Genomic DNA, 25,074 nt, shown 5'->3' on the forward strand with positions numbered 1-25,074 from the left:
AGAAGTATTAGTTCACCATAATTACCTTATTACATAATTTGTTTTTAAATCACGAAGAATAATAAGTACAGCATTTAAAGACAATTTCTCTTTAGTTGGAGTACCAACTAAAGTTCCCACAGCACCATCCTCCCAAACCCTCCTTAAAGATGGCACGAGTTAGCAACATAATTTCCCCTGAATCTAAATAGGATTTAAAAGGGGAAAAAAAAAAAAAAAGAATTGAAGAAAATAATTTCATTCTTGTCTGAAAGACTTTATTTGCATTTTGTCATCAATTGAAATTTCTGTGTATTGATATTCCATAATTCCATTTGACCTTGCTTCCTCTTTTGCTTTCTTTTAACAGACCAACAAGAGAAATTAAGAAAACAAAAGAATTAAGAAAGAAAAAAGGGATCACTAATACTTGCTCCTGCCTAAAAATGAGGGTGGATTTGAGGTTGGGCTGTTTTACTGTGCTTGTTGTAATTAAACATAATAGGCTACTATTTTATATAAATATCATAAACAAAAGCATTACGATGGGGCTGGTCTGTAGGAATTCCATCTTCATTATCATGATCACCGACGTTAATTTAATATGCTACCAATGTGTACGATCAGAAGTGAATTACATCTGTTCCTCTCTGAAAGAAGTTACTATCCCAGGTGAAGAGAACCGGGGCTTTCATTTCTTAAATGTGACTGATCGTTAGAGTCACTCGGGAAGTTTTAAAACCTTCAGATTCTGGGCCCCATCCCCAGAAGTCCTGATTCAGCAACCTGGGCTGTGGCCTGGGAATCTATTAGAACTGGAGCCAGTTATAAGGGATTTTTAGAAGATTGTTGGAATAAGAATAATGAAGACAACCCAAGACAAGGTGACAAAGTATGGACCCAACCCCAGACAGCACTGAAGGATAGGTAAAGGAAAAACAACAGTAGTAACAACAATAATCAACTGTGTAGACACATGTGTATCATCTGGGAAGGTCAACAACAATAAATATGCAGGGCATTAACGCTATAAACAATTTAAGAATCTCTGAGAGTGAAGCGTATGTATCAGTACTATGGGAGGGAATGAGGATTAGGGAGAAGGAGGCAAGACAAACTGCTACCTCTCAAGAGCATAGGTTTTTAGGGAGAGTATTTCCTCTTCCTTTTCCCCCCTATTTTTCAAAAAATACAGAGTACTTGAATGATATAGTAAGTATCCATTTCCACTCATTTTTTTATATTGATTTTGATAATGTGTAAGATGAGTGTTGAAATTCAAATCCAGGTTCTACTGCTTATTAGTGGTAAAACCTAGGGTAAATTACCTAATCTCTTTTTCAGTTCCCTAGCATAAAATAGGATAATGATAGTCTCCCTCATATTGCAAAGATCAAATTTAAAAATGGAAGTAAATTACGAAATACAATGCTTCAAATATAGTAAACACTCAAAAAAGAGTTCTGGGTGCCTGGGTGGCTCATTCGGTTAGGCATCCACCTTCAGTTCAGGTCATGATTCCATGGTCCTGGGATTGAGTCCCACATGAGGCTCCCTGCCCAGTGGGGAGTCTGCATCTCCCTGAGCCCCTCTCCTGACTTGTGCTCGTTCTCGTGTGCCTGCACTCTCTTTCACAAATAGATAAAATCTTTCAAAAAAAAAAAAAAAAAAAAAAAAAAAAAAACTCTAACAAAAACTTCCCAAGCATGTTTTTTAAAATGCTTTCTAGAAAAGTAAATGAGACAATATTCAAATACTAGTAAAATTATGTAATCAGATTTATTTAAAATAAAATACCTACCTTCTCAGAACCCCATATTATTTCAAACAAAAGCAAATCTGCAAACAATGTTTTTCAGATATGTTAAAACAAAAGTTTTCACCAGTCTCCCAAATTATGTCTCCACCATATAAAGTTCTTTCTGCTATTTGCAATTTTTACAACCACTATTCATGTTACAAAAATAATACATAAGCATCTGATTTTTGCAACATTATAACTGTGCTCTTCTACCATAAATTTCCACAATACCAATAATTTTCTTGTACTCTTAAATACACTTTTCAGCTCCTTAATTTCCTTTAAAATTAAGGCACATGTTAATCAGTAATGTGAGAATAAACAAATCTCTTTGTCATTGTATATTATATCCACAATACTGAGACTAAACGGTTACAATTACATCAAGTTGAAGTTAACTATTTAAAGAAAACCCATGGCCCATTATTTTGTAAAGCAAATAATTGCCACAATTTAAGTGTTACAAAGCTAAGAATTATATCTTAACTTAGTTAAGCAAATTCATCACTGATATTTACTAATGTTAGAACTATGTTTACTGATCTCCAATGAACAGAACAGATTAACCAAGTGTGTGCACATGTGCATGAAAGAGCTTTTGTTTCTGTCACATCTCTGTAACATTATTTTGTCCCTTAAATATAGATAGGCTCCTTCCTTGAGCAAGGCTCATATTGTATTTGATTTGACATCAACACTGCTGTTAGAATTCAAAGTTTTGGCTTTGTATCCACTAGTCCTCAGCATAGTGCCTATCATACAGTAAGCTCTCAAGGTTAAATTTAAAAACAGGAGATAATGTATTACAAAGAAACTACATATTCACGTAAAATTGCACTGGCATTTGTTTAAACACAATAAAATTCAAACTTGTCATAATCATATATTTACATAATTGAATGTTAAAAGAACATTGCTAGGGCAAAGAGGTTGGTTTTGGCAAGAATAATTATGAAGAAAATCTCGCAAATCTGATTTTACAGTCATCAGAGTAATAAAATCCTACTGATGTTAAGTATTCTTGAATTTTAGGAGCTCTGCATTTTATATTAAAGAACAAAATATAAGACCAAATGTCTTCTGATCATTAAACACATAATTAACCCTGACAGCAAGAAGGCAAACCAAACATAACTCTTAATGGAGGAGTTTATTCTCGCCATCCTCACTAACATTCATTCACTGAGTATCTATCGAGCAGCTTCAATACGCTGGCCACCATGGGTGCTTAGGTTTTATCATTCAGCAACTATGCCTGTCCTCATGGAGCTCATATTGTGATAAAGGTAAGGTAAACAAACACCAAATAATAATTAATAACTAAATTATATGCTACATTAAAAGGCAGTAAATGTTATGAGACAGAGAATGAGGCGATCAGAAGCCCCCACGATAAGACTAAAGAGAAAGCAGCCCAGGTTATACATTTAAGTAAGGTGGTCAGAGTAGACCTCATTGAGAAGGTAGTCCTCTGAATAAAGGCTTAAAGGAGGAGAAGGAGTTAGTCACAGGATTATCTTGCTCAGAGGAATGATATAATCTAAAGTTATTTATTTATTTTTTTAAGTAATCTTTACATCCAATGTGGGGCTTGAAAGGCACGAAATCTTTTTCTGGGAGAATGGGAAAAGTAACTGGAATAAAAAAAATATAGCATAATTGCCCAAAAGCATTGAGAGCTCTCTTGAGCTCCATGGCTTTTCATTTCAAATGAGACCAATAATGATACTTCTCAAGTCATGTTCATTAGCACAGGTGCCAACATGGCACAGATGGATGACTGGGTTCAACTATGGTATGAGATTTGGTTAAGCAAGTAAAATGAAATGGGAGAAGGATAAGGCAATTGAGATTTAATTATAATAGGGATAACTATAATGACGGGTCATGGAGCGGCACCTGGGTGGCTCAGCCAGTTGGGCGTCTGGCTTTTGATTTTGGCTCAGGTCATGATCTCATGAGCCTGGGACAAGCCTGGGACAGAGTCCTGAGTCAGGCTCTGTGCTCAGCAGGGAGTCTGCATCTCTGCCTCTCTTCCCCTCTTCCTCCACCCCTCCCCTCACTTGTGTGTGCACTCTCTCACTCTCTAAAATAAATACACAAATCTTTAAAAAAAAAAAAAAAAAGATTGGTCATAGAGTTTAAGCTAGCTAGATTGGTAGAAAGAACATTAAGGGATTGAGACACAGTGAAAGGTCATTAGATCAAGTGATGGGACATTACAGAAAAGTGCTGGGAGTTGAGGTACTAGAGAGAAAAACTGGAGCTAATAGAGAACACAATTCATGAAACTGAGATTGTGAGGTTTAACGTTATTAGTAATGACAACATCTAGGGTATGACCAGCAGGGAGTCTGCTTCTCCCTTTCCTTCTGACCCTTCCCCTACTGGTGCTTGCTCACACGTGCGTGCTTTCTCTGTCTTGTTCTCTGTCTCTCTCTCTCTCTCTCTCTCTCCCTCTCTCTCTCACACACACACACACACACACACACACACACACACACACAGAGTTTCTTGAATTTCCAGACCAATGAAGTCAGAAACTTCAGATTCCTTATGATTTTAACAATGAGATAAAATTATACACACTATTAGTGATTATGACTAAATGATATTCCAAAATAAAGTAACTATCAAAAATTTTCCAAGAGGAAACACAAAATCCATTTAAACAAAACTTGACTAGAAAGGGGCTATGATAGAGACACATTCTCATCTTACGATAGCTTTCTCAGAAGTTTATGTAATTATATAGATACTACATATCAGCAGAAGTTAATGTCATCATGTCTCATTCTATGAACTACATGAAAAAAGGCAAATAATTATTCAAATATATGTAAACCTTTGTTATAAAGTTTGATGTTATCATCTGTCCAATACACCATATAAAGGAAAACTCTAGAATTATGCTAGATGAGACATAATGCAAATCTTATAGAAGTTAAGAGGCATTTTAAAAGTAGAACCTTGAGGACAATGGTGTCTTTTTCATCTCCGTAGCTCTTTTTTTTTTTTTTAATTTTAAACTTTTTTTATAAACATATAATGTATTATTAGCCCCAGGGGTACAGGTCTGTGAATTACCAGGTTTACACACTTCACAGCACTCACCATAGCACATACCCTCCCCAGTGTCCATGTCTGTAGCTCTTTAACAGGAAAATTTCTTATTCACAAGTCAGATTCATTCTACAGAAGAATTATATTTATAGTATACAAATAATCCTAAATACTAGCTCTATTAAAATGAGATACATTCAAGAATGAATACAAGGATTAAAAAAAAAAAATCTGAGTTCTTTTCCTAAAGATGGAAATATATGGGGGGGAAGGGCGCAGGAGCCTTCCCTTTGACAGTTGCTGTGTTACTCAGGTTACTTTTGCACAAGCCCACATACAGGCATTTGCACATCACTCTCAGGGAGTTCACAAAAAGTGAAAGTCGTTTAACTAGAATAAGGTCTGTATGGATCTGTAAGTTACTAAAATCCATGTTTGTTATTTGAAATAGACTACAAAATATATTTTTGATCTGTGGCAATTACTTTACAAATTACTTGTTACTTTAAAAGAGCAATGCTTAAGTTCATTAGAAGCTTCTGAATGTAAAATTTCTATAGCTATATGAACAGATAGAAGACCCGATGTTTTTGTCAATGTTCAAGTATTTCATGTAACAAACCAAGATTGTTTGGAAAAAAAAAAAAAGAAATACTGTAATTCAGGCTGAGGGTGAAACACAGAGGCTAGAACATATTTATTAATTCTTCCTTAGATTTTAGTCAACAGACTAAAAGTGCCAAAGAAAAGTTGGCTGTGATTCTGCAGCAATGGTATCTTCCTCCTTTCCAACAGCAAAAAATACATCTGAAATGGTCTTTTATACATTTGTATATAAAACGATTTACTGGCCTAAGTCTTACTATTTTTTTCCAGCTTGTTTAAATTTGGAGTTATTCTTGAATATTACCTATAAAAAGGTAAAAACTATTCCTTAATTTTTTAGGTGGCATTAATAAAGATGCTGTAAATAAAATACAGTGAGATCTTATACTAGCTAGCCTCTCACTTGTTACCTGGAATAATCATTAATCATCATTAAATAAATCACATTTTTCAAGCTCTGGGGCATCTTTATATAGAGTTTTCCACTGAAAGGCAGCTCTATTACCAATCAAGGCTAATCAATGGTCTTGATATTTTTCAGAGAAAGGATGGAGGGTCATATTTTAAATCAATGATGTGATGTCCCTTCTACACAGCAGTCAGGTCTCTTGAGTTCTACAGGAAATTAATCATTTTTCACAGGATGGAGTACCATACAGACAAAAGTGCTATATGGACTGGTCATCCTGGACAAATTTCTTAATTTGGCAGATTTCCTTGAGCAGACTGCACAAACCAGTTTGTAACAGCAAGCTTAATTAATAGAAACATGAGGCACTTAGTGCAGACTGATTGAAAGGTACAATGTCTTACCTGTTACTAACTCAAAAACATTTTAAAATTAATAAATTAAAATCGGGCATTTCTCACTTTCCATAAACCAAAAACCAAATGTATATTTTCTTCAGTTTACCTTACTGCCGATGATTGACCGTACTTCATCATCTGGTGACGTGGGAGTCCCAGATATATCTGGATTACTATTACTAAGGCTCCGAGAACGATTTAAATTAAGGCTTGCAGGTCTCACAGCAGATCTAGCCATTGTGGCATAATGCACTGATCCTCCCAAACCCCCAGGACCTAGAGTTGTATATAAAATAGCACATAATTAAACAAAGAAAATTAGTCAGGAAAGGACCTGGAAAAATCTCTGCCACTTTGCAAAATTCCACATAAATAATGAATTATTTCTAAATGAAAAATACTATAAATTAAAAAAAAACCTCAAAACAATGACAGCTACCCCAAGATATCCTATTTTACAGCAGTTGACAAAACCACATGGCAATGATAAAGTCACTACCTTGTCAATGTTTCTGATTATATATTAAATGTACAATAAAAAACAAGATAGAAAACACACACATATATACATTTCTTTCTCTTCAGATATGAGTGTATCTAGGACTCGAAATGCTCTGGCTGATGGCTCTTCCTTTTTGCCATCCCTCCTACTCTGTCCTGATACACGGTCACTGGAAGACAGCCAATTTACTGTCAACATCTCTTGAATGAGACTGTGTTTTGTTTCTGCATCTTCATCAATGACAATCTGAACTATACCAAAATGGCATCCTTATGATATACTTATGTATGTATTCTCCACACAATTCTAAGAGCCCGAGTTATAAAAGCAAGAATTCCTCTGTTTAAAATCAACTATATTCAACCATCATTCAACATATTCTATGAATATAAAAATACCCAGCAATTGTAACCATAATTTATCCCCATTTTCTTAAAAAAATCCTTCATATTTGCAAATGACACACTCCTGTCAAGTAACTGATTTACACAGTCTTTCAGGTCAGCATGTAAAAAAGATGTTTTGTAAAATCTGTGGAATTCTAACAGTGTACTGAATGAAAGGGTAAAATGGAGGAATATTGTACATATCCACAATACAACTTCAGAGCCTCAAGTATTATAATTTAAAAAAATCGAGAGAATAACCCAGAATATGAGTCAATAACTTCTCTTTTTGCAATTAAGAAATAAAATGAGCTAAAACTTAGAGCCAGATTACTATTATGTCTAGTTTTCATAATCAATGTCATATGTAGTTATCATCATTATTAATGTTGCCAACAGCTGGAAAAGGACACTTACCATTAGCATTAGTGATGAATGATGATTCATACAAATGTGTGAGCAGATTGAAAGGTACGCACAACATAATCATTAACTAACAACTAAAGAGTTATTGAAACTGAGACATCCCTCCACCCCACCACCACACTAACACCAATGTCATATAAAACCAAGTAACCACTTTGGGCGCTGATACTCACAAAGGATGTATTATTTCACTGACCATGAAGAGATCAGGACTTTTCTAGAGAATATCCTTTTACATTATTGTAGGTTTCACAAAGTTATCAGGGAACTAAGCCACCCTATTTCATCTTTAATGTCAACATTCCAAATGACAAATTAACATTCTATTTATCTCATCAAAACAAGGAATGATAAAATGCTTCCAGAGACAAAGAACTTATTTTCAAGGTTTCCAAGAATTAATTCAACCAAGCTCTAATTCAAATTAAAGGAATCTATATAAATAATGATGCCTGAAGATGTAAAATAATTATCTAGCACCTAGCATAGGCCATGCTACTCAGCAGGCACTTAATAAACACTTGCTGTTGAATGAATGCATCCCACTGGGACTATGAGATTATTTCAAACTGGCCATGAACATACAGTCTATGCAACAGAATCTCCAAGTAAAAGGAATAAAATACCTGGTGATGGTGAATTAGGATAAGTATTTGGTAGGCGAAAAACGTAATAGATGTATGAGGCAAGAAGGCTGTTCCTGCCATGCTGGTCATGATTTCCTTCCAAGTTTTTGTGGAGCCGATTTATAATTGATGCCATGGCTTCAAAGGATGCTTGACCTAAATTAACTTTTAAGAGGGAGGAACACATTTTTGTATTAATGTTTTTAAACTGTAAATTCCAAAGAGATCAAGGTTTTGTCATCTCTGTATGTGTTAAGTATAGTGATTGTGCACAGTAAGTGTATAAAAATGATATTTGAGGTTGTTTTTAATGATATCTTGTATTAATTAGGTGAACCAAATTACTCTTCTACACAAAATTTCAAAATACTTATTTTACTAATTTAACATGAAAACTGTATAGGTTTGCTCAGTTAAAAAACAGAACCTCAACCAACAGGTACCTATTATTTTGTAAAACAATACATAGCACATAAAAAAAAAAAGACATCTATCTTCTGTATCACCTCTGAAAAGTCACTTCTTGTTTAAGACTCTGAAAACCCAAGTAACATACAATAAGCACGTGTTACTCTTGCTTAAAAAAATATTAACAATGTAACAGATTATTAAAAATATCAACTTAATGGGGTACCTGGGTGGCTCAGTGGGTTAAAGGCTCTGCCTTTAGCTCAGGTCATGATCTCAGGGTCCTAGGATCGAGCCCCGTTATCGGGTTCTGTGCTCAGCAGGGAGCCTGCCCCAACCCCCATCTCTGCCTGCCTCTCTGCCTACTTGTGATTTCTGTCAAATAAATAAATCTTTTAAAAAAATAAAAAATTTTAAAAAAATAGCAACTTAAAATATTAAGAAAAGAGGATAGCGAATAAGCATCATGACTGACACAAGTGAATTGGTAAAAGAATTGGGCACCTAGAGGAACAAGCTGAGGTAAGATGGTATGGCATTTTCAATGTCAGGCTAAGGAATATCTACCCAGTCATTCAAGTGAATACATAATGAGAATTTCGCAAAGTTCGGGAAATTCTGGTATCGCACTAAATAAATTTATAAAACAAACAGCCATTCTGGGCAATTAAGCCTCAGAGTCTGATTTATTCAATCAAGACACGAAATTATGCACAGAAATAAGGCCAATTAAATTTTCCTAAAAGTGGAATAATCCGATAAAGTGGTGAGGTAGGAAGGGGTGTCTGGGTGGCTCAGTCAGTTCAACATCTGCCTTCAGCTCAGGTCATGATCTCAGCATCCTGGGATGAAGCCTCCTGCTGGGCTCCCTACTCAAGGCTTCTCCTTCTCCCCCTGCCCCTCCCATCACCATCCCCACCCCCCCTCATGCTCTGTTCCTCTCAAAGAAATAAAAATCTTAAAAAAAAAAAAAAGTGGTCATGTAGGACAATTAATCTATATATACTGAACTAGAAAAGAAACTAGAGATGCAGAGGCTTAAGTGGGCTGTGTTCCTGCTTAAATCCCTTTTCCTTTTCCTCATAGTAGCTATTCCAAACCATGAGGTCCACCAATTCTCAAAACTCAGGCCCACTTTAGCCCCTTCTCAGAATATTTTGCTTTTTATCTCCCAGTAGAAATTTATAAAGTATTAAAGTCCTCACCTTTGTACTACAAATTTATCCAATCTGAAACCATTTTAATTTCCCTACCAACGAAAGCAGTGCTCCTCTCCTATATAACAATGATCACTTGACTTTTTTCCTACAGGCTTGCTTCATTAATTAAATCTTTCAGTGCCTCTTATATTTTTCTCCCCTCTCCACTAGTTTCTCAAAGCACATAAACATGCTCAAATGATTCCATTCTTATGCCACAGTCAACCCTCCTTCCTCTTCTAAGTAAATTTGTTTAAAAAACAGTGTGTAAGTTTTGTATTCCTTTCATCATATACTATGCACTACTTGGTACTATGCACTACTTAATTCTCTATAAATTGGTTTCTACTTTCACTATTTGACTAAAACTCTTATTAGTTTCACCACTGGACACTTCTTTAGTAAATAAGACTGAGACTCTAGCATCAGATGCTTGGGTCTGAATCCTGAGGCAAATTTTCAAGCACTGTGTTCATCACTCTACTTATTTGTGAGACAGTGGTAATAATACCTCCACAGTTGTGAGCATTTCATACATTACTATGAATAAAGCACATAGCAGTATTGATGGCATATAGTAAGTGCAAATGTCTGTTACTATTACATTATTATCTTACTTACATAATCTACAAAAATGAATGGTGCTGAATTTTTTTCTTAAAACCCTCTCCTAGGACTCCTGTGACAATACGCTATGCAACAACTCCTCAGTATTTCTTAACCCGCCCCTCTTCTCTCATTGTCACCTGCTATTTTGGCAGGACCCCATAGTTTGTTGTATGAAATTCTGCAAGATTCCTAATTTGTCTTTTTGCCTCCAGATTTTCTCACTTTCAACCCATCTGCCCATAGCACACTCATCTTTATAAAAGCCAAACGGGGTTACAATATTTCCCCAATTAAGACCAGACCCTTCAAAAGCTATTGATTCCTTACAGAATAACAGTCCCAATTCCCGAAAGTGTCATAGAAGATCCCACTTCATCTCCCTCACTGCCAATATCATCATTAATCACCAATCCTCCAATTTATGACCACTTATAATTCCCCCTAAATTTCTCAGTTCACTTATCTGTCTGTATACCATATACATACTATTTCATCTCCTTGGACTAGTTATTTGCCTGTCAGACTCCTACTCATCTTCAAATGTTTGATCCAAGGATCACCTCTACTAACAAGTCTCCCCTAAAGTAGAGAAAGACAATTATCATACCGTTTCACTGATATGTGGAACATATGCAACAGCACAGAGGACCATAGGGGAAGGGAGGGAAAACTGAATGGGAAGAAATCAGAGAGGGAGACAAACCATGGGAGATTCTGGGAACCAAACTGAGGGTTACAGAAGGGAGGGGGTGGGGGGATGGGGTAACTGGGTGATGGGCATTAAGGAAGACATATGTGATGATGAGCACTGGGGGTTATACACAACTCACTACATCAAAAACGAATGATGTACTATATGCAGGCTAGCTGAATACAATAAAAATAAATTTTGAAAAACTTTAAAAATTAAAAATATAAAAATAAATATAATAAAATAAAATTCCAAGGAGCTGAACACTCCTCTCCTTTGTTCAACCATTTAACACAGATTTTTATAATGTGTTTTTCATACAAACTCAACTACTTTGAAGGATGTGGGTGGAAGCTATTAGCAAAAGCAGAGGAACAAATCTTCGAAAGATAGTGGGAAACAGGAATACTTCTAATTCCAGAATAACACAGAAGAAAAAGAGAATAAAGATTTTCAGTCAATGAAGAAAAGAAGAGCTATCTTATTTTTTTTTTTTTAAATTTTTATTTATTTATTTGACAGACAGAGATCACAAGTAGGCAGAGAGGCAGGCAGAGAGAGAGAGAGGAGGAAGCAGGCTCCCCGCTGAGCAGAGAGCCCGATGCGGGACTCGATCCCAGGACCCTGGGATCACGACCTGAGCCGAAGGCAGCGGCTTAACCCACTGAGCCACCCAGGCGCCCCAAGAAGAGCTATCTTAAATAGAGGATAGCAGATGAGTAAAAATGTAGGCTAGGTAAATCAAACATCATGTAAAAAGCAAAATAATTTATCTGTTTGCCCGTTTTCCAGAATAGTCTCTGAGAGCCTTAAAATCAAGAACTAAGGCTTGGACAGAGCCTATCCGTGTCTGGCACATAGTAAGTGCTTCATCAATATTTGTAAGTGGATAAATGAATTTGTTTCCATAATCTAAGCTCAACTCTATATGGCACATTGGAACATTTTATAAAAACAAACAAAAGGAAGTTACTTTCTGGAATCAGAAATACCGTGCCCTCTGCTTCCCCAAATCAAACACAGTCCTTATAGATAACAAACAGTAAGTGATTCTATTTCTGCAAAATCCAGAAATACCAAGTTACAAACCTCCTAATTCCCCAAACATTAAGTAAAAATTACCTATCTGGCCAGCAATGACAGGAGGTCTAACAACTAAAAGTATCAGTTTATCAAGCAGAAGATGAAGAAATCGGACCACTGGTTCCAACTGAGATGAATTCAATGCCGAAATACTGCTCTTCAATTCATTTTCTAAGTTATTTTCCATGATTCGCATGTCTCCAATTCGGACTGGGAACATGTGTTCATCCAGAGCATTGACCAGAGCAAAAAATTTATCAAGATAAGGATCCTGAAACAAAGAATGAACAAAAGCATTAACCAATTACAACTGTTAATTCCCCCAAATTTGGACCAGATAAATATAAAATATATTATATAAAATAGCACATATAAAATATGTAAAACATTTTATATAATATAAAATAGCTCATGTAAATCAGTAATGCAAAAAAGAACATAAATATATACAAACACTGTTTCCAATTAAACACTATACCTATTCTCATTTATTATTGTAAAGTGGCCATTTTGAACACTACTGATTACTCAGAACTCTACTGATACTAATTAAGGATTTTTTTTTCTCCCAGTGTGAGACCATCTTACTGTTTTAGAACTTAATGATTGTGCAGGTCTGTTCATACAAGGCCTCTGTCCCTTATCAATTTATTACCACTCAGCTCCATCCAAACCCACAATCTTTGCCACAGTTTGTAATACCGAAGCTGGCTCTCTGAATTGCATTTCATCTTTGTCAGCTGGCCTGTGGTTACAGCTCAACCAGAGGGTACAAGAAACAGCCTTCTTTCTTCTTATTTGTTTTCCCAATGGCAGCTAGCAGATGCGAACGCTGGAGTTCAAAGGTGAGGGATGTGACAGCAGTGTTCACAGCAGCAATGGTGGCTCCTGTCCGCTAGCAGGTACCCTCCACACCCTAACATGGCAGACAACGTGTGCCTGAAGCTGCAGTGTCTTCTCTTTGGAGGTCTGATTCTTCACCTTCAGGATCCTCCTCTAGGTTTCTAAGTTCTTTCCTTATCACTTTCTGCAACTGCTCTCTATTAGAACCACAGAATTTTCTTTTACCCCATTTAGTAGTGAATTACCTTTAACCCAGTTAACAATTATTTGTATCTAAACTGACTCCATTCGAATTACTGGCAATTTCCATCTCCTGACTACATTCTGACTGCTACTATTTAACCTCCTCCTACACTAACAGAACCACAGTCTTATTTAAAGCAATCATGTGCCCAGTCCCAGGGCAGATGCTTGCTCCCCCAGCCTGCTCTATCCCTACTGATGAGACGTGTACAGTGGTGACTGGGTACACAGCGCTGTCCACGGAGATATGAGAAGTCGGCTGGAACTCCGGGAAGACTTTTACTTAGTTAATAGTGAAAATGAACTTTAAGACAATAATGCTGAACAGCTTCATTCACATTTATAGTTCTAATACTGTTCTGATTTGATAGGTAGGATTTAAATGAATACAAAAATTATTGATATCCAGTAAATTTTAAAGAGCTACAAGCAAAGTATAAAACATCATAAGAAACACTGTGTTCAGTTGATCCTTTTAAGAAGGCATACATGATGAAATTGTCTTACATAGTGGCAAAAGTTTATAAAATCTTGAGTATTACTCATCAGGTCAGTGAATGCCAAAGTGCTACAAGGTAGATACTTCCACTTTATCTTCTCCAACATTCACAGATTCTAAATCATCTCTATAATATATTTTGCCCCAATCCTTCTTTGTCACCTTAAGACAACACCTGTATCCACCTCTACAAAAACAAACTCAGGAGCAAAAGATAAATATACCACCAACTCCAAAAAGAAAACTAGTAATGACAATAGGAATTAAAAAGTCATGAAGAATAATCTATTTTTATACTTAAGAAAATATGATACTATTAAGGGAAAGAATACATTTTAACAGTATAAATGTAACATCAATTTTTTTTTACTTTTACAACTGTACTCTTTATTTTAATGCCACAATTAAAATATTTATTGAAAATATCAACTTCTGTCACCATAGATTAATTTTGCATACTTTGATATAACAGTTTAATTTTGCTGTTGGCAGCCTTCCATGACTCCCTCCTTTCCCTTCCCTGGTTTATGTCCCACAGTGCCTACATCTGGCACTCAGGAACTTGGAAGGTCTACGTCTTCTTGCCCACTACAATACTCCCAGCTCCCATCACGGTGTGACATGCAATTGCCACATGATCAGAATGCGTTGACCCACTCCCTTCTTGGTGTGTATTTAGTTGTTTCCCAGCGATTAGTCTTGGTGTGGTAGTTGTGAGCTTGGGATTCCAAAACACACCTAGGTTTGAATCCTATCTCCTACCACCTCCTGGCTGTGTAGTAGCAGACACAGGGCTCAGCTTTCTCATCTGTGAGATGGGGTTAATGACCGTCCCTACCTCCTAAGATCTAGATAGAAACATCCAAAACATCATGGAGCGCTTGCGTATAAATTTTAAAATGTAACGCCCTCTGTCACCAGTCTTGTGTATAGGATTGATTTGGGACATTTAAGAAGAGACTGCAAGTAAGATGGTAAATACCAACGTAACTGCCATCTAGTTTGAGAAACAAAACTACCATAAATTCAGCTGTAGTCCCGGTGGGCCTCGTTTCTGTTACGCTTCCTTTCCTCTCTCTCATATAACATCAATCTCATCAAAAGGGTAAAGACTATAGGAAACAGAACACATCCAGTATCAGAAAGGGAAAAACTCCACTGGAGCCACTCTTTTACTGGGAGCTACCTGTATAATGCTAAAATCTATCTACTACTACCTTTTGTTGTTGTTGTTTTAAAACAGAGGTTCTTGGTCTTACTTTTCCCTACTTCACTGCAGAAAAGAGTTAACATAGCAAGCTACTATCATTTGAAAGACCAGCTTACACAACTGATCCTTGGATGGCATCTGGGAACTTGGATTTCAAGAGACTTCCAACTGAGAGGGGACAATTCACCATGCCTAAATTGTTTGTGCAAACAATATGCTTTATGCTGAAAACATGCTTTCCTTCTGGGAATCAAGAATTTTGGTATGTGATAGGCAGAGGGTGCCTATGTTACAACCTATAGTAAAAGTCCTGGGAACTAAGTCTCTAATCAATGAGCTTCCCCGGCAGACATTTCATACATGCTGCTTCCACTCACCCTATGGGACTCCACCAGGAGAAGATCTTGGAAGCTTGTGCTTTCTTTCCTGTGGACTTGACCTCTTTTCCCTTAGCCAATTCTATTTTATCTTTCACTAAAATAAATCATTGCTGTGAATATGACTACATGCTGGGTCCTGTGAGTTCTGCTAGAAAATCCTTGAACTTGAGCGTGGCCTTGGAAGTCCCTGTATACCGCCCCTTCCCTTTTCAAGTTGAATTCCATTTTAAACACTTGCCCCTTCTCACTCTACATTTTCTCCCTGGATAATCACTCACCAGTATAGTTTCAGCTATCACTTTACTCTGCCACCTTCAATGTTAAACTTGAAATTAATTACAACTGCTTTCAGGTATTTTTATCTGAAGTACAGAGGCACTTCAAACCCAACAGGCTCAAAAATAAACTCACTATAGCTCCAGAGTCATCTCCATAATCTCTCTTAGCATGCAACCAAATTTACTTCTCTCATCTTTCCAATTCAGGTTAGAAATTACCAGCTAGGGATGCCTGGGTGGCTCAGTGGGTTAATGCCTCTGCCTTCGGCTCAGGTCATGATCCCAGGGGTCCTGGGATCAAGCCCCACTTCAGGCTCCCTGCTCAGCAGGGAGTCTGCTTCTCCCTCTGTGTGCTCATACACTCTCTCTCTTTCTCTCTCAAATAAATAAACAAAAATTTTTCTATAAGTCCCCAGGAAAGGCCTGAGGTATGCAGAAGTCTTACTGAAAAGAAGTACATATCAGGAGGGACGTATTCCAGCTAAAGAAAGATTAAATATACAGGCTTTGAGGAGAGCCTGGCATAGTCCAGATAAACAGTAAAGAATATAGAGCAAATAATCCCTAAAAACTCTTACCATTTGAAATATCTGAGTCTATGAGAAATAAAATAGGTTGGATGATGGTTTTTAACTCTTAATTCTGCAATGTATCAGACACTTATATTAAAAAAAAGAAAGCCACTGAATTTTCAAAATGAAGATAGTGACATTTTGAAGAGCAAAAAGTTTGCTTATGGATATTAAAAGGCCTTGGTTAATTCCTTTAAAAAGTAACTTCTAGGGTGCCTGGGTGGCTCAGTGGATTAAAAAGTAACTTCTAAATTTAAACTGTCTGATACATAATCCCATAAGTTACTGCAGATAATGAAACTGATATAAGTACTAGACAAGTATGTTCATTCAAGTGAAAATTGATAATAAAATTAAAACTTACTTACTTGTGTATGAATAGATGAAACAGCAACAACTTCAACATTAAAAACACCTTTGTGATTATCTACCCATTTCATGCCAGGTAGAGGAACCTATAAGATAGTAAATATTAAATATATTAAATGTAATGATCACAGATATTTAAGTTGATTAGAAATTCTGAAAACAAAAAAAATTATAATACCTCAATGAGAAAAAAAAATCCTGTGGAAATATATTTTTAAACACTGTAAATGAATGTAAAGCTTTTATTTCATTATTACAAAGTCACTGTTTTGATTTTTTTTTTAAAGAATTTATTTATCTGACAGAGAAAGATCACAAGTAGGCAGAGAGGCAGGCAGAGAGAGAGAGAGAGGAGGAAGCAGGCTCTCTGCCAAGCAGAGAGCCCGATGCGGGACTCGATCCCAGGACCCCGAGATCATGACCTGAGTTGAAGGCAGTGGCTTAACCCACTGAGCCACCCAGGTGCCCACAAAGTCACTGTTTCTTACAAGAGAATTAAAAGGAGGAAAGAGCAGAAAATATACAGTCAAAATTCTATCTCCCCAAAGACATACCCCTTTATATCACTCCAACTCCTCTGTGCACATGTATTTTTATATACACTCTACCCTTGCTTAGTTTATATAAAACATTATTTGAACCTGTTTTTCACATGCTATATTATGAATCTCTCTTCATATCAATATATTCATATCTACAGTATCATTTTAACAGTTTAAAATATTTTTTCTTGTAAAAATGCTTATTTTGTTTTAATAAGGCTATAAAATATTCACAGCAAAGGAATTCTGTTATAAGGGTTAGAAAACTTTTCTGATATAAATTGGTAGGAATGTTTATTAAATTTAGATCATAAAGTTATCTTTAAAAAGAATACCCACTTCTCTCTATTCCTCCTGCTAAATACAGCTGAAAACCCTGAATATGATACACAAAATAAACACTGAAAGGTAGAAAGAAGAATGCAAACGACTAGGGACCTCGGGATGTAAGGAAATAAAAAGTAGTGTTTCCTGGGTTTTATTTTTGCCTCACCGATCCTGGATTAGGTGCAAGAGAAGCTGGCAACCCAGAAACACCAAAAGGAGTTGACAAAAACAAGCTCCTAAAGAAGCCTGCTCTCTCTAATCAAAGCCGACAACTGCCCTACTCTGGCCAAACTCAAGGAAACAAGTTGCAGCCCCACCCCTCCTCCACAGTCTGAGTAGGGAGTGCAGGTGTCCACCCTCAGCTGGCTGTAATGAGGTGCCCGGATTCCCGAACCCACCCCCATTGGTTGGTATCAGAGAAGACAGAGATGGAAACTGGTCCCAGCCCAGTGGTAACAAGTACCCCCACCAACTGTGGTATCAGTGGAAGTCAAGCAGGGAGCAGTACCAAGGTGCCCCTTCCTCCTCACATATAGGGACGTGTCAGCAGAGGTCTGGTGGGGAGCCTGAAATCCCACCTCTAACCATTAAGAAGCACCCTAAAACCACAGCAGAGTGAGGAATGTGAACCTTTACCTGTTGCAGGAATGTGGCAATAGTGCCTCCCCCTGCTGCTAAAAACCTAAGGCTTAAATAAGATGAGGTCATAACATAATACTGAAGAGCTCTTCAATAGAATAAGAACTCTTGCATTACACCAAGAACCAGAAAAATCTCAAATGAGAAAAGGCAATCAACAAACACGAAGATGACAGATGCTAAACTGTCATTATTTTAAAAAATAATAATAATAAAACAAGCTTCAACAAGCAATTACAAATATCCTTGAAATAAATGACAAAATAAAAGTGTCACAAAAAAAAATATTTTAGAGATTTCTTTCCCATGGTTTTATTTTTTTATCACATGTAGAAAAGAAAATCAACTAATAATACAATCCCAGTGTCCTGGGATCACCTAGCATCGGGCTCCCCGCTGCGCCGGAAGCCTGCTTCTCCCTCTCCTACTCCCCTTGCTTGTTTTCCCTCTCTCCCTGTGTCTCTCTCTGTCAAATAAATAAAATCTTAAAAAAAAGAAAAAAAGAAATTTTATAAAAGAAAGATGGTGCGTAAATCCAAAACTATTTAAAGCAAGAATAGTACTAGCTCTTTCAACCCCAAACACTTGTTTTCTGCTAAAAAAAAAAAAAATAGGATACACAAATAAAATGAATACCGACTGCTTTAAATATATAGTGGTTCTTTTTTTTTTAAAGATTTTATTTGTTTATTTGACAGAGAGAGACAGAGAGGTCACAAGTAGGCAGAGAGAGAGAGAGGGAGAAGCAGGCTCCCCGCCAAGGAGAGAGCCCGATGTGGGGCTCAATCCCAGGACCCTGGGATCATGACCTGGGCCAAAGGCAGAGGCTTAACCCACTGAGCTACCCAGGCGCCCCTAAATATATAGTGGTTCTTAAAGTCTAATAAATGTCATCTGGGCACTTGTTGGAAATTTACATAAACAAGCCCCAACCCAGATGTCCTGCATCAGAGACTCTGGGCGTGAAGTTCAACAGCTGGCCTTACAAATCCCCAGGGGATTCTGATGCATGCTAAGGTATGAACTGCAGTCTTAAAATTCTAACAAGCAGTGTGGCAATAGGAATGCCATAATACTGGCAAACATTTCTTTAGCACTTTTCATGTGCAAAACATGTAGAACACTAAGTGCTCTACAGACTACTATTGTTTAATCACCAATGTACCCTTTCTTATAAGCTTTAATTATTCTCAACTTACAGATGAGAAAATTCAGGCACAGAGAATATTTTAGTTGGCTTGAGCTGCCATAACAAAATAGCATACATTGGGTGGCTTAAACCACAGAAAGTTATTTTCTCACAGTGTGGAGATGAGATGTCCAAAATCAAGGTGCCAACACGATCAGTTTCTGGTGAGAAATCCTTCCTAGCTTGCAGACAGCCACCTTCTTACTGTGCCCTTACACAGCCAAGACTGAGTGAGAGGGCTCTGATGTCTCTTCTTTTTTTTTTTTTTTTTTTTTTTTTTTTTAATTTTTATTTATTTATTTGACAGAGAGAGATGACAAGCATGCAGAGAGGCAGGCAGAGAGAGAGGAGGAAGCAGGCTCCCTGCTGAGCAGAGAGCCCGATGTGGGGCTCGATCCCAGGACCCCGAGACCACGACCTGAGCCGAAGGCAGCGGCTCAACCCACTAAGCCACCCCGGCGCCCCTGATGTCTCTTCTTAAAGCACTAATCATGTGGCCCCACCCTCCCGGACCTCATCTAAAACTTATTTGAACCTAATTAATTCCCACAGATCTCATCTTCAAATACTAGGACACTGGGGGTTAGAACATCAACATATGAATTTGGGGGTTGCAATAGGGGGGGATGAGGTGGGGAGACAGAATTCAGTCCCTAGCAGAGAGATTAAGAAACTTAGCTGAGGTTACAACTAATAAATGGTGAGGCCAGGAGTGAAACCCTGAAAATAATGACATACTCAATAAAAACTTTAACAATTCTTACCCTTCAAAAGTTAACCTTGCTAAACTTGATGTATATTTTCTAAACTATTTACTACCCCATTACTGATGTGTACCTGAGGTGTGAGTTTGGTTGTCACTACATTGTTTTTGTATTTTTATTATAAATGTTCTGTTGGGCAGTACCTTGGTGCCTCACTAGGCAGAGTGTCCTACTTATGTTTTCGGCGCAGGTCATGATTTCATGGTTGTGAGAATGACCCCTGCATCAGGCTCCATGCTGGGTGCGGAGACTGCTTGAGATTTTCTCTCTCTCCCTCTCAATGAATGAATGAATGTTCTACTGGAATATTGAGGTGGGCTACTGAAATCTGTATTACTCCTCTAAACTACCGCATCATTGCATGGATGCACCAGAATTTAATTAAGTACATTCTTGGTAGATCCATGTAATTTTCATTTTTTATATTTTGCAATACCAACAGTTCTAAAATTTTTTCCTTTTTTTAGACAGAATATATCTTAAAATATTTAAAAATATATGTTAAATAACTTGAATTAAAATAAAATAATTTTTAAATAAAAATGAGGGGCACCCAAGTGGCTCAGACAACTAAGCATCTGCCTTCGGCTCAGGTCATGATCCTGGAGTCTCCTATCTAGCCAGCATCGAGCCCCACTCCCTGCTCAGCAGGAAGTTTGCTTCTCCCTCTCCCTCTGCTCCTCCTCCCCACGCCCCCACCCACCATCCTACGCCTCCCCTACACCGGGCTCCTGCTCTCTCTTGTTCATTCTCTCTCTCAAATAAATAAAATCTTTAAAAACAATAATAAAAAAATTACAGTCATACATTGTACACTTAATAGTGTACAATAGTGTTAACAGTTGAATACATCTATGTTGGCATGGCACGGCATGGCATGGCATGACTATGCTTGGTACAACCTGGTATGCTCTTTGTAGAACAGAGGACATAGATGTATCAACTGCATTCAACTAATGTAGTTAAAATTAAGGAGCTCCTCAGGATGTCATAGATTTAGCCCATCTCTAACCTAGATCAGAGAAGTGAAATACCCAGTGAACTCGGGCAAATGAGGTATTAAAAATACTTTTTTAAAAGGTCACTAGGTAATATCCTTCACTGCATGTCACTGGTGGTCCATCACAAAAGGACACTCAAGCCTTGGAATGGGAGGAACTATGGCTGGATTTGGCAAACGCGTTTGTGTTTCACAGCCCAGAGTCCTTCCTCTCCACACGCCAGTGAAATGCCTGCTCTCCCCTAATGGTGGAATGATACCAGGGAGATGCAGAGAAATGGCCAATGTTTCTGTGAGGAAGAGAACACAACAGATATTCCTCACTGCCAAATGGCTAATCACTTTGAAAAACTTTATATGGTCTCAACAAAATTTTCATTTTTTAGTTTTTGCAAGTATCAACAATCCTGTAACTTTTTAAATTCATACAACAAATATTTACTGAGGGCTCTAGACAGTTTTCTAGATAAACATAAGGTCTGGTCTCAGGGAGCTGACCGTTTCTTACAGAGAACAATAAGGAAAAAAATAAGATAATTTCAGATAGTGGTAAGTATATTAAGTAATACAATTAGATTAAAAATGATAAAATATATCAATAGTTTGATAGAGGGAAGGGCTGGAAATTCATGAAGTAAGCAAAGACCTCTCTGAGGAGGTAATATTCAATACAGGAATCAGATAATGAAAGGAATCCAGCCATGTGAATTTCAGGAAGAGTAAAGAAAATTCAAAGGCCTAGAAGTAGGAAAAAGTTTAGAAGAAGCTGTAAGTGCAGAAGAAGGGGCTCAGTGATGCTAGAAGATGATGTTAAAGAGGTGGAGAGCTCAGATCCTTTGGATATTTGGAGGTCATGGGGAAAAACCTCTATTATATTTTAAGTACAATAAAATGCCAGCAAAATATAGATACACTATGTCATAGTGTATATAATCCTAAAGAAACACTAAGTCTTGGCAATATTATGCTGAATGAAAAAAGCAAGTCCCCAGAGGGTTATATACAGTATAATACCCTTTCCATTAAATTCATAAAATAAGTAAAGTAAAAAACGTATTGTTTAGACATACATATACCACAATTAAAAACTAGATGTAGGAGGCTAGCTTCTAAACCAATGTGAATGCAATTAATGCCATGGAACTGGACACTTAAAAATGGCTAAAATAGTAAATTTTATGTTTGTATATTTTATCACAACTTTTTAAAGCACCTGCCTTTGGCTCAGGTCATGATCACGGGATCCTGGGATTGAGCCCCACGTTGGGGGGTGGTGGTGTGAATCAGTGCTCAACAGGGAGTCTGCTTCTCCCTTTCTCTCTGCCCTTGCCTCTGCTCCCTTTCTTCTCTCAAATAAATAAATAAAATTTTTTAAAAATACAAAAGCTTAAGCACTTAATCACATGAGTCGTAGTATACATCTATAGTCAAATTTCAAATTACAACTACATTCTTTATATATGAGCATACACAGCACAGTAGCTAAAAGAAAACCATCAGCTTCCCTTTAGAAAGCTGACCTTACATTTGCAAATCAATTAAGAATAAATGCATAACTTCCATAAAATCAGATTTTGTTTTAAAGTTATTTCCTTTGAAATATATAATGTAATCCCTGACAGAATACTAGCTGATTTTACTGAGAAGTCCTGGAAAACTGAATGAAAGGTCTGGCAGGGAGTAGAGTGGGTAAGGAGGGGAAGGAAGGAGTCATCTTTCTTTCCTACTGTCTTTATTCATTCCTTTAACAGATACTGACCCCCCCACCCCCGCTATGAGCCATGCACTATTCTAAGTACTTGCAGAGAGAGCAATGCACAAGAAAAAATCCCTACCTTCCTGGAATTTCTATTCTGTAGATAATAAACAAGTTACATGAAGTATAAAGTCAATGATAAGTATTATGAGGACAAAGCAAAGTAAAGGGATAAAAAATGGTGGAGGCTGCACTTGAAACAGAGACACCCTCTCTGGAGAGGCAGGATCTGAGAGGCTATTGGATGAAACGAAGAACCTGGCCTGGTGACAGAGCACCGGCAGCAGGGGAAGAGCAAAGGGCCAGACATGGGCTTCCACTCTGCACATCTGAGGAACAGCGGCCAGGGTAGAGGAAGTGACAGGGAACAGTAAGAAAGGAGGTCGGAGCAGGAGACTTCTGCTGCCTCTGTTTCTTAAACATAAAAACAATACAAATTTATTTGTGAATATTTTTTGAGTTCTATTCTAAAAATAAAAGCCACCAGGAGAACACTGCCAAGACATAGTTAAGATTAATACATACAAAGAGTCACATTCAAATCATCATGTGACAGTTCTCTCAAACAGCACTTTGGTTTCTAAATAGTGGCTCCTGATTCTTGATTGAAATTTCTTCAGTGTTTTTGTTCCTTTCAAGTTACATCCGTTATCAACACAGCTGCTAATGTTTTTTGTATTGTGTGTTTATAGCTACTTCATTTTCACCTACATGATCATCAATTATAAAAATATTCTAAAAAACTGGGTTTGTTTGTACTCCTTCCTGACTTCAGGTGAAATGTTGTCTATTAAAAGAAATACTCATGGGGCGCCTGGGTGGCTCAGTGGGTTAAGCCGCTGCCTTCGGCTCAGGTCATGATCCCAGGGTCCTGGGATCGAGCCCCGCATCCAGCTCTCTTGCTCAGCGGGGAGCCTGCTTCTACCTCTCTCTCTGCCTGCTTCTGTGCCTACTTGTGATCTCTGTCTGTCAAATAAATAAATAAAATCTTAAAAAAAAAAAAAAAGAAAGAAATACTCATTTATTTAAAGCTTCTCATGTTACAATTTGAAAATTCTCCAAATGTGCCTTTTAAGTTTGTATTTCATATACGATTTTGTTTTTAAAATCAATACACATTGATTAAAAGCTTTAAGTATTCCATAGAGTAATTTAAATTCTAAGAGAATTATTTATTATATTTATCTACACTTATTATACTTATCTATATACTTCTAGATAGAATAGTAAGGTCACATTTGAGAAAAACACTTTTGTAATAAAAAATTCGTTTCATTTAACCTGGAGAGTTTCGTCATGAGAGATACTGACCTCAGGAGACAGTACAGAATAAGCCTGTGGTGGTTTTTCCAGTGATACTGGTAGGCAAAACTGCCCAGTCTTTAATCGTCCATTCTGAAGCATTGGTATCCACTTTTAATTAAAAAGGAAACAATATTAAGTTAAATATGTTTGTTACAAAAGGAATTACTTGGAAAATCTGTTTTAAGAACTTGGTATGAGCCAGATTTGTCTCATACCACCAAACACCAAAGATTTAATTAGGTAATAATAACAGCTTTCATGATTTCTCTAAAGAAAAGCTTCCCTGACAATATTTTATTAGGGACAATCCTTAAAACATTATTATTACTAACTAACCATGCAATATTTAAATCTACAGATGGTCCTTATTATCCCAGAAAAGGCTGGAGTAGAAGAAAAAGGCCACAAAGTGAATCCATTTTAAATGGGGGTAATTGTGCCACTGTATACAGGGAAAGGTTTGACTACCTATGGATGCTGACGACAAAACTAAAAAGCATAAACATAAATTTATTTTGTTACAGTGAGCAAAATTCACTCATAAATTCCAAGAGACAAAAAAAAAAGTCAAAAGTCCAATGTTTTCTCTTTTGGGTAGCAGCATGATTTTTCTGACAAAGTTGTGATAACACATCATGACCTCCATATCCTTCACCTTAGGTTTACCTTTGTAATTCAATCATAATGATTTTCAAAAAATACTCAAGAGTTTTAACTGCCTTTAATCAAAGCCAAAAGAGTTTTAATGGCCAAGGGTCTCTTTTAATCATTTTATACTGAAACCATTCTCTTCTGAAGAACCCTTAAAATATATTTTATACTGTATTGTTGGGTAAACACATAATAATCAGGACCAACACCTAAGTATTCACACATATTAGCTAATTAATTACATTAGTTAATTAAATTAATGAGTATTTTCTTATCCATGATAACTTTTCCTAACCCTTATGAAGAATCAGATAAGGAATA

General features: G+C 36.9%; 1 protein-coding gene across 9 annotated transcripts in view; it reads right to left on the reverse strand.

The window, feature by feature from the left end:
• Positions 1-25,074, reverse strand: part of DOCK7 (dedicator of cytokinesis 7) — a 218,452-nt gene that overhangs the window by 72,485 nt on the left and 120,893 nt on the right. For all 9 annotated transcript variants that reach the window (XM_059137858.1, XM_059137856.1, XM_059137859.1 and 6 more), the window contains exons 18-22: positions 24,109-24,210; positions 16,580-16,666; positions 12,226-12,457; positions 8,197-8,361; positions 6,363-6,532 (exon numbers count right to left, since the gene is read on the reverse strand). In XM_059137858.1, the coding sequence (XP_058993841.1) occupies positions 6,363-6,532; positions 8,197-8,361; positions 12,226-12,457; positions 16,580-16,666; positions 24,109-24,210 (756 nt within the window). The remainder of the gene's footprint in view (positions 1-6,362; positions 6,533-8,196; positions 8,362-12,225; positions 12,458-16,579; positions 16,667-24,108; positions 24,211-25,074) is intronic.

The sequence above is a fragment of the Mustela lutreola genome, chromosome 10 (genome assembly GCF_030435805.1).
Source record: "Mustela lutreola isolate mMusLut2 chromosome 10, mMusLut2.pri, whole genome shotgun sequence".
Classification (NCBI taxonomy): domain Eukaryota; kingdom Metazoa; phylum Chordata; class Mammalia; order Carnivora; family Mustelidae; genus Mustela; species Mustela lutreola.